This window comes from Rousettus aegyptiacus, unplaced genomic scaffold, assembly GCF_014176215.1.
Source record: "Rousettus aegyptiacus isolate mRouAeg1 unplaced genomic scaffold, mRouAeg1.p scaffold_m13_p_17, whole genome shotgun sequence".
In the NCBI taxonomy this organism is placed as follows: Eukaryota; Metazoa; Chordata; class Mammalia; order Chiroptera; family Pteropodidae; genus Rousettus; species Rousettus aegyptiacus.
The window spans coordinates 18,952,813-18,967,623 of NW_023416292.1; the positions used below are offsets into that span (position 1 = coordinate 18,952,813).

Below are 14,811 nucleotides of genomic sequence, written 5' to 3' on the forward strand. Positions count from 1 at the left end.
GTGCCGTGTCCCCTACCATGGTGGAGGTGGCGGGGGCGCGGGTACCATGGGAATGCGGCAGGCGGGGCGGTTCTCTCCTGGCTGGCAAGGGGCCCAGATTTCAGTTTTCTCACCCGTAAAATGGAGACCAAAGTCATTGGCCCTCGCGGCCTCACAAGCGCTGCGTGAAACAGGCACCCGAGGGCGTTGCGTGAAAGCCCTGGAGATCAGGCCGTGGCCCAGAGCCGCGTGCCCGCCGCGCTCTCCCGCTGCCGGCTCATGGGCCGCTTTTCTTCGCCCAGGACTCATCGAGCACGAGGGCCGCGACGTCGTCATCGCTCTGAAGACCAGGCAGGCGATCCGGAATGTGATCTCCAAGGCCCTGAAGAACCTCACCTTCCTCTGGTCAAGGGGCATTATCGATAAGCACGAGGGCACGGAGGTGAATAAGGTAACGGTGGATCCCTCCGTAGCTGCAGCGGGGCGGAGAGAGCGGAGGAGGCTGGGGCGCGGGTGGCCGACCTCGGCGTCGCCTCTAAGTTGCCCGCGGCCTTACTTGGCGCCAGTGCTCATCAGCGCCATGCTGCTGGCGCGCTCCACGTCAAAACTCTGCGCCCGGCTGCAGGTGACAGAAACTAACCTGGGCTACATTTAGCAAAGAAACGGGGTTGGAGGGTTTGCTCTGTGGACACAGGGGACCTTACAGAGCCCACGGTAGCCAGACCATGTGACCGGGCATCCGCAAGGGCCTTGAGAAGGATCCCGGAAAGTGCTCCATGCTTTTCTATTCCTATCGGGGTGGCCTTTTGGCTCTCTCTGCAAACTCACTCGATTCTTCTGCTTCTCTGTCAACCTGAGGACGATGCTTCGCAGTTCTCACAGCCGTGGCGAGGCAGGCGGGAGGCCTGTGATGTTCGTGTGGTAGGGAGGGGACCAGCCTGTGTGCATATGTGTGTGTGTGTCTCTGTGTGTGTGTGTGTGTGTGTCCTTGTGTCTCTGCTGTGTGTGTGCATGCGTGTGTGTGTGTGTGTTGGTGGGGGTCAGGGAGGGGGCAGCTCTGAGAAGAGAGGAGCAGAGAAGACACCCCAATCAGTTAGCTGACAAATGGACTTTTGAATGATTATACATTTATAATCATTTGCCCAAAAAATTAGGAATGTAAGCCAGAGGGGAAAAACGTTTAATGTTCAATCCTTCTGCTCTATCACTTTTACCATCTCGACTGTGTATTCGTGCAAATGAGAACGTTCTTCCTCCTACCCAAGGGTCTGTCTGCTTCAGCAAAACGGAAGTTCTGGGCCCACGTTCCATCTGTGCCCGCCGCTGAGCCGAGCCTGGGCAGCGCGTGCTTTTCCTGGCGACGGGCTGCGCCCAGCCACAGGCCACCATGCGCTGGGCTTCCCGCCACTTCCCGGGCGCAGTCCCACCTCCACGGCCCAGACGGGGCGTGAGCGTGGGACGGGCCAGCTTTCCCCTCAGTGGCTCCGTCTCCTCAGGCTCTACAACATCATGGCGAAGGATGAAATGGGGAGCATGATCTCTGCATGCGGGCGGAGGGAGAAGGGCTACTTTAGAATATTCTTCAAGTTACAACTCTAAGCATCGCGTTTTGCGTTTCTGTATTTTTTTCATTTATCATTTTGAAGGCCACGTAAGATTAACTCGAATGCTTGATATCCACACAGCTCTTATGAGGAGAGAGACTTATTTTTGCCCTAGGTTTGTTTAGAAAGGTGATGGGTAAACGATCATTCAGCAGTTACTAATTGCATGCATATCAGTCATCAGTCAAAGAAATGTAATTATCAACCCCAGGCCATAAGGAGCTAAGTAAGTCTATTCAATTTAATTACGTAAATATATGTTGGATTCTTACTGTGTGCTATGGACTCTTAAGGAGATTGGGATAATTAATGAATATAACACTGACCCCAAAGTCCACAGGCTCTTCCTCATTCTTTTATTTAGTCATTTATTCATCCTGTCAACAAAAGTTACGTAATATAGGGGGGTGGGAGACATATAAGCAAAAATAATACTGCAGTGCAATGAGTTCCACAAGGCAAACCTGTCAGAGAGGGCGTGGGAATAAGGCCGGTAAGTGATTCTCTGGCAGCGGAAGCCAGAGAAGGCTTCTCAGAGGCCACAAAACTAGGACTGTATCCCCTGACGTTAAAAAGGTGGAGGGAAACAAATCAAAATACCTGTGAAAAAAACTTGAGAAGAGAGTATGGCATTAAATCACATAGTAATCAACTGCGAAGTTTAGATAATTGGAGATTGAGACAGGGCAGAATGTAAGTGTTAACAGGATTACAAAGATGATGAATCGAACATAAGATAGTATATCGGTGAAAATAGGAATAAGCGGAGAACAAGGACCAAAAAAAGGTTAGAGGATAATGTAAATCGGGCGAGGGAAGCTCTGAGTCAATAGTCAGGGTTAAATTTGCATAGCAATAGTTTATTTAGGTTTCCTTACTTTTTACCCAATGCTCCTTTTCTGTTATGGGGTCTGCTCGCCCTTATGTGGATTGTTCGTTGTATTTTTTAGGCACTGCTTTCAAAAATAAAAGCGCTGAATAACTTTCCAATGGCAATCCCGCCGCCTACTCCTGACAAATACCTTCATAATATTGTTTGGCTGGAAAATAAAGATTTTCTCATTGAGTTCTTCAAGGTAAAGATTCTGTCCTATTTCCTGACTGCAGGTCTGACAATACTTATTTTTCATTTTTTCCACTCCTGGATGCAAGATATTCTCATTGTTGCTGGGTCTTCACATATACTGCCCTGAGGCGTCTTCGCCTCATCACACGTTGGCTTAGCTGTTCTTTCTTCTGTAAAGTCTTCCCTGGACACCCGAGACACTGTCGTGTGGTCTTTCTGGATTTTTCCAGAACGTCCTGTCCCTCCCTGTCTCCTATGTCATTATCACATAGGACTTATCACAGTTTATCATAAACGGCTACCCAACCCCCAACCTCGCATTCATTGGGCGTTTCTATCAGTCACTGTGCTGGGTGCCAGTCACAAAGTCTATAGTTTGCTTGCTTGTTCCTTTCTTCCTAAAGGTGAGTGAGGTTATGTTAGCACCTTACAATTCCTTAACAAACCAGAGGATGTAGTTTGTGTCTTTGTGCTACCTACTCGAAGGCCATTTTTTCACTTTAAAATCTTATTTTGGTTTAGAAAAGTAGACTGTGATGATTTTATCTTGACTTTTTCTTTTCTATTTCAGGAAAAAGCTCAACTTGCCTATTTTGACTATGGAGATGTCATTTGTACAGAAGGTGAAATGCCACAAGGAATCTACTTAATTATTTCAGGAATGGCAATTGTAAGGGACTACGTATTCTTTCCTGAAAATGCGTCTTGAAATATGTAATTATAACATAAGGAGAAGTTTAGGAGCCAAAGAAGTTTCAAATTTTTAACATACTCTCTTTTCCAAATGAAACCATTTCTGTTCAGAGCAAACACTGCAGCCAAGAGCCAATGAGAACACCAAACATCTAGAAGGTTCTTCCCCTTTTACAAAGTGCTTTCATGGTTGTCGCTTACCCCTCACAGCAGTCTTGGGAGGAAGCAGTTTTTGCCATGGAGTTTGATTAAGGAATCCAGTACTAGGAGTGGTTGAGTGACTCACCTAAAAAAATCCTTCAGAATCCAAATACTAGTAGCTGAATGCAGGGGCGAGCCCCAGCTCTGACCCAAATATTCTTACATCCTAGATGACAGTTACAAGTGACAAACCCTTACGGCAATGCAAATAGTGTATCTGGCTTTCTACTTTTTTTGGAACGGGTATTTCAGACCTTAAAAATACCAAAATTGATTATGGAAATAAACTATTATAATAAACATATAATGCTGACTAACACAAGGATAGCCCTTATTCAGTGCCTGCCATTTTTCATTCATTCAGTCATTCGTTCACTCATTCATTCAGCAAATATTTATTACTACCATGCAGCAGACACTTGTTTCAGTCTAGGCACGGAATTGATAAAACAGACAAAAATCCCTGCCTTCTTAGACTTTATTTTCTAGTAGAGGCATAGAAAGAGATGGGACAATGAACAAAATAAGTTAAATAGATAGTGTGTTAGAGGCGATGGAGAGAAGGAAAGGTCGATTGTGATCCGTGGAAGGGTAGTCGAGAATGGCAGCAAAGTATGACATTAACCCTTGTAACAACTGATGCACAGAGAAAGCAATTCACTCGTCCCTAAGGGCACATAGTCAGAGGTCAAGGGGGGCTTTGAACCCACGGAGTCTGCCTCCAGTGTCCACGTTCTTAGCAGCTTCTTAAAATCCATGTGCCGAGCCATCGTGCTGCATTCCCATTAGAATTGTGACGGAAATACACTGCTACCAGTATTTACTAAATATGCCAAATCGGACTCTTACAATCCTGCGGCGACTGGACTAGCGAGGGCTCCTTAAACTGTAAGTCCGGTGGCATTTCCCGCCGAAGAGGTTGTATTAGTCCCACAGTGAATTGTCACTGATTGAGCAGCTTAGATTTCTTATCTCACAGCTCTGTAGTTAGGATGCCCTATGGGCTAAGCTAGTTTCTCTGCTTGAGTCTCATAAGGCCAAAACCAAAGGGAGACTCGGGGCCAGATTCCATTTCTGGGCTCGCTGAAGCTGTGGGTAGCATCCTTCCAGCTGCGGGACAGATTTCCCTGCTTCTCTGCAGGGCCTGCGTGTAGCTTCTAGAGCTCCTTGGTCCTTGCTGGCAGGGGGCTCACGTCCCAGGGCGAAGGCACGTTCGGTCCTTCCCACGACGTCGCCTCTCTCTGACTGACACCACTTCCTCTTCCGCGACGGAGGGCTCGTATGATTACACTGGGCCCACCAGGAGAAGAGAGTCCAGAAGCATCTCTTTAAGATCCGCTGATTCCTAACCCTAATTCCATCAGCGAAGCCCCTTCACAGCAGTACCTAGGTTAGTGTATGATGGAATAACAGAGAGATGGGAATCTTGGGAGGAATTCTCTAGAACTCTGCCCGTCACAGGATGCTATCTTCTCCCTCAATTTATGAAGAGCAGAGGCATTTTTCTTTGCTCAAAGGGCCTTTGAACGTCATTCAAAATTAAATTTAAAAAAACGTCTACGTACTCTGGCAGCATGAAAGCCCTCGAAAGTCTGGAGGTCAGGCGCTGGGGGATAGAGAGCGGCTTTCACAGTCACTTCTTCCGTGACCCCACGTTTCCTGCTCCCCCCACCCCCCGTTGTGAACAACTGCTTTCTTCTTAGATGTTTACCACTAAACTTTCTGGACAGTTCCGTAATCCTTCTGGTTGATTCCTGTGGCTTCCTCTTGAAGTCTGCTAGCCCACTATGATAAGAGTATCTGATATACTCAAGAGGGAGACCGTATTAGTTGGCAGGTTGCAATTACTACTTTTGGTGGGATTTTTAGATCAGAAAAGTTCAAGCAGAAGGTGGTAAATAGGGACGTTTCTAAAGCAAAAGCTTGGAAACATTTTTTTTGCCATGGGGACTTGACATGTGAAAGAAACGGTGATTTTGAGGAAGCCTGACTCACACCTGCAGGGACTCACAAAGACCCTCCCCTTCCGCTGGGCTAACAGGGTCTCGGGTCGAGGGTTTTTAATCGTGGATTTCCCTCTGCCCTTTGCAGCTGCACAGTTCACCTCCCACCTTTGGAATAGACAGCAGCCTCCGGTCTGGCAGAGACTCTGTAACCATGTTCACGGAGTACTGCACGTGCGGGGACATCATCGGAGAGCTGAGCTGTCTGCTGAAGCGCGAGTTTGAGTACACCGCCATCTGCGAAACCATCTTACAGGTAAGAGATGGGCGCGTCGGGCTCGTGGGCTTGTTTTAAACCCCCTTTCTTCCTTTCCTTTTCACTTGCTAAGTAAGAATGGGCAGCCTGACGTTCCACCAGCTTGGGGGACTCAAATAGAAATGTGCCGAAGTTCCCGCTCACAAAGAATTCTCCCGCTTTGGGGACTTTCAGATGCAGCAGGGCAGGGACGGGGTCCTCGGGCTGTGGCCCAGAGGGAGGGTCGACTCGTCAGCCTCGTAGCGTGGCATTTCTGGAAGAAGATAGAAGGGATGGACTTAGTCAGAAGGCCGAATTTAATTTGCCGAAGGTCATTTAGTTTGAATTCTGAAAGCATAGTCTTCCTTATTCAGGTAAGCAGTTTGGGAACAAATACTATGCTCGAGGCCACTTTACCTACCGTGGCAATCAAAATAGAGACGTTCATATGGCTTAGTTTCTGAATCCCGGGCTCGTGAGCCATGACCTTTATCAGAGCTATTGACCGATACAGATTTTCCGGGCCTATTAGTAAGCCTATAGCTTTAGTTGGACTATAAATAGTATTATCTTACACACAGCGGACAGCTTCCTCCATAATACAGTGCTTTTAAATGGCACAGTATCATAACGACACTGAGCTCTGTAGTCAGTTTTTCTAAGACGTTTGATGAAGATTAAATCTGCAGGCATCTTGTGTTCGGGTGGTCTTGTAGTTGAGTCCCAAATCATCTCCCCACATGGCACCCTGTGATTTCAGGCCTGCTTTATCTCCCTGGAGGATTTGTATGAAGGCTTCGACATCTTCTGGCCATCCCTAGAATACAAAATATGGCTAAAGCTTGCTCTTGCGACTGCCCATCAGTATTTCGAATCAGCTCTCATTGATGAGGTAAGTTACATGATTAAAATATAAGCGAAATGTTGTTTACTCTGCTTTTTTTTTTTTTTTTTTACAAAATGCAGTTCATATTTTTGTGACAGAGACAGAAAGGAAGGTTCTGCCTGGTCTTCGAAAATGAGATTCCAGAATTGTCACCACCATCTTATCCTGACTTCCTGCAGGTTGTCAGACCCCTTGTTGCAGCTAATTTTCCCAGGCTACCCGCAGTCATCCCTTAACAAAAAGATAAAGTAGATTCAGAAAATATTAAATAGGTATGTCCTCAAGAACCAAGCGTAGCAGTCATTAGAATGAGTTAATGAACACTCATATTCTACCCTATCTACCCACATCGATATGAATCTTTACTGAGTTAACCGAGCCTCTTCTATGAACTTCCTCTCCAAAATGTAGTGGTTCGAGTCTGTTCTTGGACTGGCACAATTTTCAGTATCATATTTATATCCTAGTTACTAATTATTTGAGCCCTTATTCTGAGTCAGGAGCCAGGGGAAGTGACAGACCTGAAGTTCGGCAATATTCACTGAGTTAAGAAAATGGATGTAAATATTGGCTTTAAAAATTAGCACATCTCAAAGAGAATAAGAAGACAAACCACAGACTGGGAGAAAATGTTTGCAGAAGACACGTCTGAGAGAGGACCGTTATCTAAAATAGTTGAAGAAGTCTTAAAACTCAACAGGAAGAAAACAAACAATCCTATTTAGAAATGGGCCAAATATCTTAACAGACACTTCACCAAAGAGGATATACAGCAAATAGGCATATGAAAAATGGCTCCACATTATATAACATCAGGGAAATGCCGATGAAAACATCAACAAGACACCACTCTGCACCTATTAAATTGGCCAAAATCCAGAACACTGGCGACGACCCCAGATGCCGACATAGGGGCTCTCAGCCGCTGCTGATGGGAGCGCCGAATGGTGCAGCCACTTTGGGAGGCAGTCTGGCGATTTTTCACAAAACGAAACATATTCTTACTATTCGGTCCAGCCGCCACGCTCCTCGGTATTCACCCAGAAGAGCTGAAAACTTAGGTGCACGCAAAACCCTGTTTGTGGCTGCTCGCAGCAGCTCTGCATGCAGCTGCCGGCACGTGGAGGCGGACACGATGCCCCCGAGGAGGTGAGCCGGTGAACGAGCGGCGGCCCATCCAGGCAGTGGGTTATCATTACTCAGCGCCAAAGAGAAACGAGCCGTCGAGCTGTGAAAAGACGTGAGGAGACTTAAAGCACATGTCACTGAGTGAAAGGGGCCAGTCTGAAACGGCTGCGTAACACAGCACGATTCCAGCTCTCGGACATTCTGGAAAAGCCGACGCTCTGGAGACAGTAAAGGGAGGAGTGAGTTCTTGCCAGGAGTCGGGGGTGAGGAAGGAACAGAGGGGTGGAGGGCGGAGGACTTTTAGGGCTGCGAAGACACTCCGTATGACATTACAGTGGTGGGCATGCGCCGTTACACTCTTTCCAAACCCACAGGACGCACACCACCGGGGTGGACCCTCGTGGGAACGCGGACTCTGGGCGACTTGGACATGTCAGTGCAGGTTCACTGTGACGAACGTTCCCTCTGACGGGGCGTGTGAGTAATGGGGAGGACGTGCTTGCGTGGGGACAGAACGTATACGGGACAGCTCTGTACCTTCCTCTCAGTTTTGCCGTGAACCTAAAACTGCTCGAAAAAATTTAAACCTTAAAAAAAATTAGCATGTCGTAGTAAGGCAGTCATATTTCTTTTGCTATGTGGCAATAATCATTTTCAGAAAAGTTTTAGCAGGAGGCCAAGGAGGATTAGAGCCTTCTCTTTCCCTTTCTCCTTGCCTGTTCATGAGAATTGGGGCAGGTTGAGAGTCTCGTGAGGAGAGACTTGGGAACAGTAGGTCACAGCCGTGCTGCGTGCAATGAGACTGGACTCTGCAGTACGGCGACTGTCCTTTTACTGTTTTCCCAAATTCGCAAACAACCCGCGTTCATTGTACGAATTAGAAAATACAGATACGTAAGAAAATAATAACTTCCTGCCCCAACTGCACTCCCCAGAGAACCTGGATTTAACACTGGTTCGTTTCCTTCTAGTCTTTTTTCTGCACTCCCCAGAGAACCTGGATTTAACACTGGTTCGTTTCCTTCTAGTCTTTTTTATTGAAGAACCAGCCAGTTAAGACACTAATAAAATTGTGCTGTGCTCTCTCCTCTAAACCACAGAACTCACAATTCGTTAGATCTTCTGGCTGCAAAATTCTAGATGTTTGTTAGTTTTCTTCTGTTTTTGATGCCTCTGCTGTGCTGGGGGCGGGGCCCTCGGGGCCCTCGGTGAGTAAGTCTTCGAGTCGCCTGTCAGGACCAAGGGCAGAGGCCCGGGTCACGTGACCGCGCGCTTCCTGCAGCCGGAGGTGATCAGGGCGAGCTGAGCTGAGGCCGTGGGGGTGCTGGGCAGGGTGGACGCTAAGCTCCCGTATGAGTTTGCTGCGGCTGCAAATTGAGTGGCTCAAGCAGCCAACCTTTGCCCTCTGGGTCCTTGAGGCTGGAAACCGGCAGCGAAGGCGCTGGCGGGGTCTGTTCCCGCAGGGGGTGCGGGGCAGCCTGGGGGCGCCTCCTCCGCCGCCTGCCAGGGCTGTCTTCATCCTCCCGCGAGTTTGCGCGTCTGCGTTGACATTTCCCTTTTTCCTAAGGTCATCAGCGATACTGAATGAGGTGCCCGCCCCACTCCGCTGTGACCCCGTCTTGAACAATTACATCTACGACAACCCTGTTTTCAAACAAGGCCATGTTCTGAGGCTGCGAGGGACACAGTTCACCCATAACGGCTCCCTTCCAGCACCCAAGTCTATGATTCTGAGACTTGAAGGACGCCCCGTGCTCGGGGCCCTGCTGGGCCTCTGTTTTGACATTTCCTTTCGGTTTTGTTCGGCACCTCAGCTGGGGTGGACGGCCGCTTAGTGTGCATCTTAAAGAGTCTGGTTCCTGTGCAAATAGAAATCCGGGTGGCCTGGCTGACGCCCTGTGGTGGCCCATGGCGCCTCACAGATCAGCGGGCCGGGCAGGCACAGCCCAGGCCCTGGGCACACACGGCCCACCTCTGAGTTCAGGATCTTGTCAGAGGCCGTTTCGGACTCTCGGTACATTCTGTGTGGGGGTCCCAGAGCCCATGTGCCTTTTGACATCCTCAAAGAACTCAGCTAAACCATGGAATTTGCTTTCTTCATGCCATCGTAGGTCATTTTCTATGGTTTATAGGGAAAAAAATGTGATTTTATTGTAGGACTTGAAGTTTCAGAGGTGTGTGACACAGAATCTTGCGTATGTGGAGACTTTGTCAAGCTATAATGAAATGACGATCGACAATACAGTCATGAAATTCGTTATTGTCGTGTACGGCAGCGTCATTGATACGAACACAGAGGCGCCATATCTTGCACCTTGCATATTACCTAAGACCTGTGAGCAGGTAAGGAGGCACGTTTCCAGAGAGTCTTTTGCTTTTCCTGGCACCCCATAAGTGACTTTAAAACTCCACCGACCACCTTAAAAAGAACTTTAACCTGCCAAGACCCCACTGGTCTCACCTGCCCTGAACGCAATGGTCAGAAGGTACCTGGGCTTCTGTGTTGCGAGCCGTGCAGCTTGTGCCCTGCACATGGTGTGACCGACACACAGGTAAGGGCTGGGATGGGCCTGCTGCCTGCCCGCTGAGCCGTCGGCCCCGGCGTGGGGCTGCGCCTGTCCACGGCTCCTGGCTCACAGCAAGGCGGCTCCGGAGGTTTCCGCCCTGGCTGATAACAGGGAAGCAGACTCAGCGCCTCGTCGCTTTGTGGCCGCCCTGGGGGCTGTGGGCACAGCTCGATAGTGGACCGCAGGCCTCATCGTTCCACGCCTCTGTAAGGAGAGGGGTATGAACACCTGGGGAAACGGGGGACAGGAAGAGCAGAAGCAGGGGCCCTAATGAGTCGCCTGCCACTGGACCGCAGGGGTCAGGAGGACGGAGTCTGGGAGCGGGGAGCACCGAGAGGCCATGAGAAGAGCTGACACCTCTTTAGTCTGGTAATAACGTTTCTCCCCTTCGGGAGAGACCCTTTCTGCCTGTTCAGGCTGGGAACAGCCATTCATTTTATGAAAATTTATGTCCCGGAGGAATCGATAAAGCTACTAACAAGCACATTTCCCCCTTTTTATAACATTCTTATTTTGTACCTCTCAACAATTCAGAGGATGAAGGAAATTAAAAAAATAATAATTTTTTTTTTTTTAATAGAAAACAAAAATCTCTTTAGCTTTGAAAGAACGGCTGGGGTGAGGCAGGGGACAGCGGGGGCAGTTCTCAGTTTCACTTGCTGAGACAGCAGGGTCCGGAGTCAGGCCGGCTTGGGTTTCAAACCTGCCCGTGCGCCCAGGAGGGGGTAGGCGCAGGCGGGTGCCTTCCGACCCTCCGGTTCCTCACCAGTAAGATGAGGCTAATGGCAGTGGTCACCTGGTGGCGCTAGAGTGAGGATGGAAGGCGAGGGCCCGGCGTACCTGGGAAGGTCGGCTGTACCTGCTGCTGGCGTGAGGTTTGCATCTCAGGAGGGCGGATTTTGTGGGTGAAAGCGCTAAGAAGGCCAAACCGCCGTGCGCGCGGGAAGGCCAGGCCCTGGGCCCTCGAACGTCAGTGTTGGAGTAAAAGTAATTCAGTGGGGACTCCGTTTCTGAGCTGGGAATTGCCAGCCCATTTATACGAGTAAAGCACCATTTATACGAGTATAGGCACCTTTCGGGTGCCTATAAATATGCGAAAGAGGTAATTTGCTGGTCCAGGACTTTTTGAAGCAACAGTTGAAAAGGATTTGAAATAAAAGAGGTGGGCGGAGGGGGGCGGGGTGACATTTAGGTTGGACGCTCATTTCTAGGTTCCGGCTGATTTCTTACATCCCTTTGGGAAGGTTAGGAAGCAGCCAGCCGGGAGATCAAAGAATGCTCTTTTTTTCCCTTAATTTTATTATTAGTTTCGGCGTATATCGGTTAGACATTTATATGGTTTGCAGAACGATCCCCCTGATGATGGCGCTTTCTCTCGCCTGGCCGCCCCCCCCCCCCCCATTGCATTCCTGCTCACTGCGCTCCCCATGCCGAGCTCTCTAACTCCTTCGGGTTCTCCTCCTCCTCCAGGTTCAGGGAACTTCGGATTTAAGCAAGCTGCTGGTTATCCAAGAGTCTAAGCCTGCCACCAGTAACTAACTCCAAGGCCACAGGAGGTAAGGGGACGTCCTCGGGTGGTGGGGAAAGGGCCGAGAAGGAATTCCGATCCATGTAAAATTCATTTGACTCTTAAGAAAGCGATTGAGGGGTATTGGATGGGTCTATCGCCAGTCCCCGCTCTCGGACCCCCCCGGAGCCACACTGCAGTCACAGTCAGCTGGAATCCGGTTCTCCTAATGTTTCTCTTTTCCTTAAGAGATTAAGGAAATTAACACAGCATCTCTTTACAAGATGGCATTTGCTGGCATGGAGATGCACACGTATTAGAAGCCATCACTCACGGTCCTTAATATGGAAGGTCTTTAAGAGGGGATGTTCCAGATAAGGAAATGGAAACTTTTCATAAGTTTTCTGGTTTTATTTAAGTTAGTTGTTTTTTTTTTTCTTGAAATGTTCACAGTCTAATATCTTACTTTTGACTTTTTTTATAGTTGGAAACTGGATCCTACTGTAGAAAAGGACACTTATGGCAGTAATGTGATCTGTGAAGGCAGGTTGAAGATCGAGCCTGTATCTTGGCTCAAGTGCCGAAGGGTCATTTGGCAAGGACGTTCCTTAGGAGTTGCCGAAGCGATTCATGGCTGCGTTTATTTTATAAGCAACCAATGGACGGCTGCAAAGGGCTAATTTTAAGTAGTTGCAGAACGTTTAAGATGCTCGTAAATTCTTCAGGATAGGGCACCCCAAAACTCATGGCCTGTCACAGGAAACCTTGCATCCGGCTGAGAGCAAGTTAGGGCAGGATACAGAATATTAACAGCATCCCACGATGCAGTGCTGTCTAAGGCCTGGGATCTATGATTTTGACTTGTGATATTGCTATGTTTAGTGCCTCCGTGACATTTTTGAAAGTTATTCTCCCTTTTCCCCAACCTAGTAGATAAGTAGATATTACAAAGTGGAACTATGTTCTAGCGTCTTCGTTGCCGAAAGCAGAGTTGAGGGGAAACGAACCCTTTGCATTGCACAGTACGTAGTATTCGATACCACTTTTCATTTTGTTTTCATTGGAATTCCATTTCGAATAAAGTTGAATTTTATGGTTTTTAAATTTAGAACCCATTTTTACTTTTAATTTTAACAAGACTTTGAAAAACTACAAGGTTCTCCAAGGAGAGCCACGCTAGAAGTGAGGATGGAAGGAAACACGAAAGCCAAGCCTAACTCTTCATTAAGAACCTTCCGGAGACCGAGCACAGCAGGGCGGTATTTCCGAGTGGCCTCTGTGTCAGCAACCCCTGGGTGTGGCTGCACACTGCAGAATCGCAGCCACCAGGGCAGGGGCAGGCGGGGCTCCATTTTTCTGGTGTGACCAGATGTAGGTAGAACAGGACTGGAGCGATCATGGACCTGGGCTCCTGCCAGCCTCGCCTTTGGCTGGTGGCTTTGATTCTCACGGTAGCAAACCATGATCTGTGACTCCAGATAGCCGGTGTGCCTTCCAGCGGGGCCGGCAGCTTTCTCTCTATGAGGCTTTGTCTTTCAGCTAGGGAGGGACCTCAGCCTCAGCCAGCACTGCCCTATGGCCACGCCTATCACCGTATGAATAATTTTACTTGGTTCCTCACCTTGCCAACCTTAACACAACCTGGGTGCTTTTAGTAAAGAGGCGGGATAGATATTGGGTGCAGCGTCTCTGCTCTACCTGGGTTGTTATAAAAGAACTTCTGGCCACCTGTAGAGGCAGTTTGTCTCTGGGGCTGGGCCCTGGGCTCTGCGTTTTAATGCTCCTCATGCAATGTGATGCAGATCGAAGCTCGAGATCCACATGTAGGAGATAAAGTCTGCCCTACACTTAGGGGAGGCGCATTCCCGTATATTTGAGACAACTAGAGGACAGTACTTCATTCCACACATATCTATTGGACGTTTTTGGCCTCAGGGAGCAGAAAATCCAACTCAGAAAGGCGTAAACGCTGAGAAAATTGCAGTTGATAGATTCAGTGAAGATGGATTCCGCCCCCCCCCCCCCCCCCCGCTCTATTCTGCCGTGACCTTTAGTCTCATGCTATGGCTTGTCCCCACCTCCACTCAGCAACGAGTGCTTTATGTTTGTTCATTTATATTCAGTACAAGACAGAAAAAAGAGGCTTCCAATTGCTTTCAAGAGTGAGAAAGAATACTTCTAGAAACTCCGGTGATCTTGTCTCTTGTCCCCAAGAACTAAATCACATGCCCATTTCTGGACCACCTGGACAGGGTGGTCATGACCTTTTAGCCAGTGCATTGCCCCACAGGGGTGGGGTCAGATGGGGTAAATCGCTTACAGGGGCTGGCACCTTGACTTGGCCGTTCAGTCATTCTGGCTTACGCCTTCCCTGAGCTTCCCCTCAACGCAGATTCCTGCCCGTAGGGATGTCAGAGGTGGAATGAGATGTGTGGCAAGACCACACAGGAGCAAGTTTGTCACTTTGCTGATCTTAGACATGACCTATTCTAGCCAAAGTGCCCGATAATTCCTTGTCACATGGACTGCTGCTCAAAATTCCTGACGCTTTTGTCATAGCCACCATGGTCATGTATCAATGCACGTTAACAGATCTTTGGATGCATGTGACTTATTCTGTTCTATGAAAATTGAGAGCAGCAGTTCTCAATAAGGGAACTCTAGTCTCCATGCCCACGTGTTAAAAATGTATTCAGATCACTTCTACCCAGAAGGGCATATTCACTATGTAGTCTATTTGGAAAAGAATACTTTCACTGTCTCGTGGTGGAGCTAGAATTCAATTTGAGGGCACATTGACCCCCTTTTCCTTTGAGCTTTTAAAGCATTTTTATATTGACATTGTCCATGTGGATAGAGTTGATATAACCAAACAGAACATCAAGGTTTGGGTGCCTGAGTGAGTAATAAGAGGGGCAATAGCTGTATTGGGGGGACGATTG

At 48.4% G+C, this 14,811-nt stretch overlaps 1 protein-coding gene across 8 annotated transcripts in view; it reads left to right on the plus strand.

Annotated features, from left to right (window-relative positions):
- SLC9C2 (solute carrier family 9 member C2 (putative)) overlaps positions 1-12,973 on the plus strand; it is a 51,903-nt gene extending 38,930 nt beyond the window's left edge. For 7 of the 8 annotated variants that reach the window (XM_036234612.1, XM_036234611.1, XM_036234609.1 and 4 more), the window contains 8 exons: positions 282-430; positions 2,534-2,659; positions 3,221-3,319; positions 5,635-5,802; positions 6,542-6,673; positions 9,953-10,138; positions 11,833-11,918; positions 12,354-12,973. In XM_036234612.1, coding sequence (XP_036090505.1) covers positions 282-430; positions 2,534-2,659; positions 3,221-3,319; positions 5,635-5,802; positions 6,542-6,673; positions 9,953-10,138; positions 11,833-11,901 — 929 coding nt within the window. In that variant the 3' untranslated portion in view covers positions 11,902-11,918; positions 12,354-12,973. Of the gene's footprint in view, positions 1-281; positions 431-2,533; positions 2,691-2,734; positions 3,143-3,220; positions 3,320-5,634; positions 5,803-6,541; positions 6,674-9,952; positions 10,139-11,832; positions 11,919-12,353 lie in introns of those variants that run through there. The other variant, XM_036234614.1, reaches the window with a different exon arrangement.
- The last annotated feature ends 1,838 nt before the right edge of the window (positions 12,974-14,811 follow it).